We start from the raw sequence: 4,237 nt of genomic DNA, 5'->3' as shown, positions 1-4,237 counted from the left end.
TCCCCATTGGTCATCAGAAAGAGAGAGAGAGAGAGCCATTAAAACTACAGACTGAGCCGTGTCTTTCAGAGTACTAAATAGCCTTTCTTTGGGGTTTATCTTTGTCTTTAAAAGGGGGCAAACAATTTCGTACTTTTTCCCGCTGAAGTGGTGTGCGAATGCGTGCGTCGCTCATGCGCCGCTGCTCCACGGGGTTTTCACCACTTGTTTGCGCCAAGTGGCGGGTTGTCTCTTTTGATTCATCTCTGGCTGCTGTTGCTGCAGGCCCTCACAACCAACGTCACCGCAGTACCCTTCTCCCTCCGCGTCTTTTCTCAATCCTCCTCCTGCTTGTCTTGTTTGCCTCCTCTGCTTTGTTTTATTATGGTCTAGACTGTCAAGCACAACTTTATTGTGTCAAGGGGAAGGTAGGGAGGTTCCATCCAAGTTTCTTCGAGCACTGGGTGATGATTCATCTCTTTGTGGACGGGGACTATTTTCTCTCCGGCATGACGCCCTCTTCGGAGGAAGACGTACGCGCAGGTGTTGACAAGCTTCTGGACGCCATTTCCACGCGTCTGTTCACCGACACTAACGCTTCAGCTGCTGCTGCTGCTGCTGTTGAGCAGCGCGTTGTTTTTTTCTCTTCCGCAATTCTCAAGGCGCTGGGGGAGCGGCAGCGCGAGGTGCTCATCGCCTCCTTGCGCCGCCTCCGCTTCCAGGCGAATGTGCTTGACTCCATTCCGAGCCGCGCCGGTTCCCCTGTCGACGCGGCCATCTGCACCAAGACAATGATGGTGCTCGCAAAGGCCGCTTCCACCGCAGCCAGCAGCAAGTCCATGACATTTGTGTACTTCGCTGCAAATGCGTACATCTCTACCGCGTTGGAGTGGGCCCAGAGCAGCGGGTGTGGTGTCTGCTTTGTTGTGTACGACGGCGACAGTGTAGCGGACGTGCTGATGGCATATGTAAGCCCCACATACGGCAGCTTGGGCGGCATCGCAACAATTGCAAAGGGACAGGGTGTAGACTTCATCCCAAACACAGAGGCCGCGAGTGCGGCGTTGGCAGCGCTGCAGCACGAGGGGAAAGAGCTCCCGTTGGCCGTGTTGCTACAACTGAGGCAGCTCCAGCAGCGGCTTACAGAGGGTGATAAAGACAAAGACGGGCCGAAGCCGGCGGCACCATCGTCAACGACGGACCCGCTCCTTTCGGCCACCGGTCCCTTGCATGTGCCGCCGCCTCTTCCAGGTGCCCCGAATCCATTCGAGGGTGACGACAGCAACAACAAAAAGGCGCTGACAGCCACTACTCTCTTTTTGAAGGAGGAGGAGGAAAAGTTTGACGGCCCGGCGGCGGAAGCGGCGAGACCAATGAAGGCTACCGGGCATGACGAAAAGGCGACAACAACAGAAGTAGGAGGGGGAGGAGCAACGACGGCAACTACAAGCGCACCTGTTGGTGTGGCGATGAATGCGGCTCCTCCTCCTCCACCACCACCACCACCCACCACCACCACACCGCCCAGCAATGCCGAGGTAAAGAAAGCGGCGTCCGACGGGTTCCCTGAGCCTGAAGTCTCCACGCGGCTCCCCGTTGGATGGGCGCTCATGTACGACCGACAACGGCGCCGTCACTACTTTGTCTACACCGACGCCGACGGCACTGTGAACACGACGTGGAAGCACCCCGGTGGTGTTGAGGAACAGGTCGACTTGGAGCGCCAGGTGGACGCCTGGTACCGGCGGCAGCAGGAGCAGCGCCGAGGCGGGGAACATAACGCCGCTGCCACAACAACGACAATGACAGTACCGACAGCGGCACCATTAGAAGAAGCAGCAACAACGGGTTGGGACGAGTGCACCGACCCCAAGACCGGTCGCAAGTACTACGTAAACCGGCAGACAAAGCAGACCTCGTGGACGTTGCCGTCAGGGGCCGGAAGTGGTGTTGCTGCAGGTGTGCCAACAAGAGCGCCCACCACCTCGGCGTCGCCAACTGTCGCACCTGACATAAACGCGTTGCCTCCGTTCTGGGAGGAGCGTGTGGACCCGAAAAGCGGTCGCAAGTACTACGTAAACCACCAGACACGCGAGACAACGTGGACACGGCCGCAGTTCAAGTCTTCCCCGCAGGATACGCAGCAACAACAACAGCAGCAGCACTATAAGCCACCAGAGCCGCAACTGCAGCAGCAGCCGACGGCACCTGCGTACGTTGGGGCTCCGTCGCCCACACCGTACGCGCCCACCGCAAATTCACTGCCGCCGTTCTGGGAGGAGCGTGTGGACCCGAAAAGTGGTCGCAAGTACTACGTGAACCACCAGACACGCGAGACAACGTGGACACAGCCGTGACGATAAAAAGATGGTCAGAAATAAGTGACAGTATTTTGCAATGAAAGAGGTATATATACATATACATATATATATATATATTGTTTTTCCCCCTTGTTTGTGTGTGTTTGCGTGTTGTCCTGCTGTTTCTAGTGATATTACGCCGCGTCGAGTGGGATTGGAAGAAATATGGTGCCACGGGACTCGTTGCTGCCCTTCTCAGAGTCCCCTTTCGGTGTTTTAGTGTTGCTTTCTGCGTCTGCAGCTTTGCCCTCGGCGTCTGTGATGTCGTGAGGCATCCACGCTCCACTCTTCCTTTTTTTTTGTTTATTATTCTTGCCCTCTCGCTCGCCACTCTGGCGTGGGGTTGTGTGTGCTCTTTTGGCAAGAAGTATTGCAAGGGAATCGAAAGCAAAGAAGAACGCAAGCAGAAGACCCACTACAAGCCCAACCGGTAGGAAGTACTGATTCGCGCTCCGTCCCATTCACGAGGAGCTGGAGTTTGGCTAAGATGCAACCCGCCGCTGAGGACGCCAAGGCGAGCCTCTCGCCCAGCAACAACGTCGACGACGACGGCGCCGCCGCCGCCGCCACACTGCCAATAAGCCCGAAGGCCGATGCCACTGCAGTGGTTGCGGTTTCGTTGGAGGTTCCTGCGGCCGTCGCAACGGATGTGTCGGCCGCCTTCACCCCCGTGAATGACAGCGACAGCAAGACCAAAGGCAGCTCCGCGCGGGACCGTGTGCGGGCCGACGAGGACGCCGCGCGGACGCCGACGATCCGCCAGAAGAAAAATAACGCCGTCCCCGCTGGCGAGTCAAACTTGACGCCCCGCAAGCCAAAAACCCGCTGCCCTGTGCCGTACTCTACGGGCCGGCGCCGCACGAACCTGCTGGTAGGCGCGAGCAACTACTGGCACACACAGGAGGAGGTCCGCACCATCGGCGTCGGCACAGTCGGCCTCTACCAAGACATGCCGCATGACACCAACGTGCCAGATGGAGCTCGGGCGTGTATCAACGGCAACGTCATAGTCGGCTCCAGCGCGCACATCCGCAAGTTGAAGGAATACTTGGAGTGGCGCGATCGGCACAACGCCCTCTTCGCCACCATGCGCGAGCAGGACGAGAAGGAGCGACAAGAGAAGCGCCGGCGACGCCTCCTCGCACGGGCGAGGCGGCGGGAAGAAGAGGATGGAGAGTACACAGCAGCGGTGGCACGGCTTCGCCGCCGCGGCTGGTCGGTGCTCGGCGACACGCCACGTCAGACCGACAGCTCGCGCCACCGTGAGATTAAGGCTCAACGTGACGCGTTCCGCGCTGAGTGCGAGGAGTCGACGCTGCGGCGGATCCAAGCGGCCTCCAAGCTGCGCGAAGACATTGGGCAACAACTTGCCACATACAAAGAAGAACAGCAGCGTCAGCAGGAACTCGTGCGTGATGCCTCGCGGACGGAGCGTGAGCACATGCAGGCGAAGCGGCAGCAGAATGTGACGCTTCTCAAGGAGAAGGCGGAGACGTTGCGAGCGGAGCGCGACGCCGAGCGAGAGTTCCAGCGCGAATGCGCTGCCGCGGAGGAAAAGTACCGCCGGCACCACCTCGCCACGCTTCGTGAGCGGGTGAATGCGAAACTGCAGACACCCGGTCTGGGCTCAACGTGGTCGAGCACCCTTAGCGGCACGGGCGGGGCGCAGTACCCGCCGGGGGACTGGCGCAACACATTCAGGTCGCCGCTGCACACGCTTCCCAACGCCAGCGATGACGCGTACCGCAAGCAGTGGATGGCGCAACTACAGGAGGAGCGCATCGCGGTGGCACGTGCCGATGTGGAGCTGATTCGGCGCACACCGACGCCGTCGGCCCGCGATACGGCGTGCCGCAACAACTGCGAGCGCGCGGAGGCCCTTCGCGGCGAACGTGAGG

General features: G+C 59.5%; 2 protein-coding genes across 2 annotated transcripts; both read left to right on the top strand.

Moving 5' to 3' along the window:
* Nucleotides 1-446: 446 nt before the first annotated feature.
* DQ04_12441010 (putative NEDD4-like E3 ubiquitin-protein ligase WWP1) lies at nt 447-2,336 on the top strand (the record flags this gene model as incomplete). Its single annotated transcript, XM_009316745.1, has 1 exon — nt 447-2,336. The coding sequence occupies one exon, from the start codon at nt 447-449 to the stop codon at nt 2,334-2,336; it is 1,890 nt and encodes a 629-aa protein (XP_009315020.1).
* A 490-nt stretch (nt 2,337-2,826) lies between these two features.
* Nucleotides 2,827-4,237, top strand: DQ04_12441000 (hypothetical protein; the record flags this gene model as incomplete). Its single annotated transcript, XM_009316744.1, has 1 exon — nt 2,827-4,237. A coding segment is annotated over one exon (1,411 nt), but the record flags the coding sequence as incomplete, so codon positions are not given.

This window comes from Trypanosoma grayi, assembly GCF_000691245.1.
Source record: "Trypanosoma grayi strain ANR4 Tgr_1244_V1, whole genome shotgun sequence".
Classification (NCBI taxonomy): Eukaryota; Euglenozoa; class Kinetoplastea; order Trypanosomatida; family Trypanosomatidae; genus Trypanosoma; species Trypanosoma grayi.
This window is presented reverse-complemented; position numbering and strand designations above follow the sequence as displayed.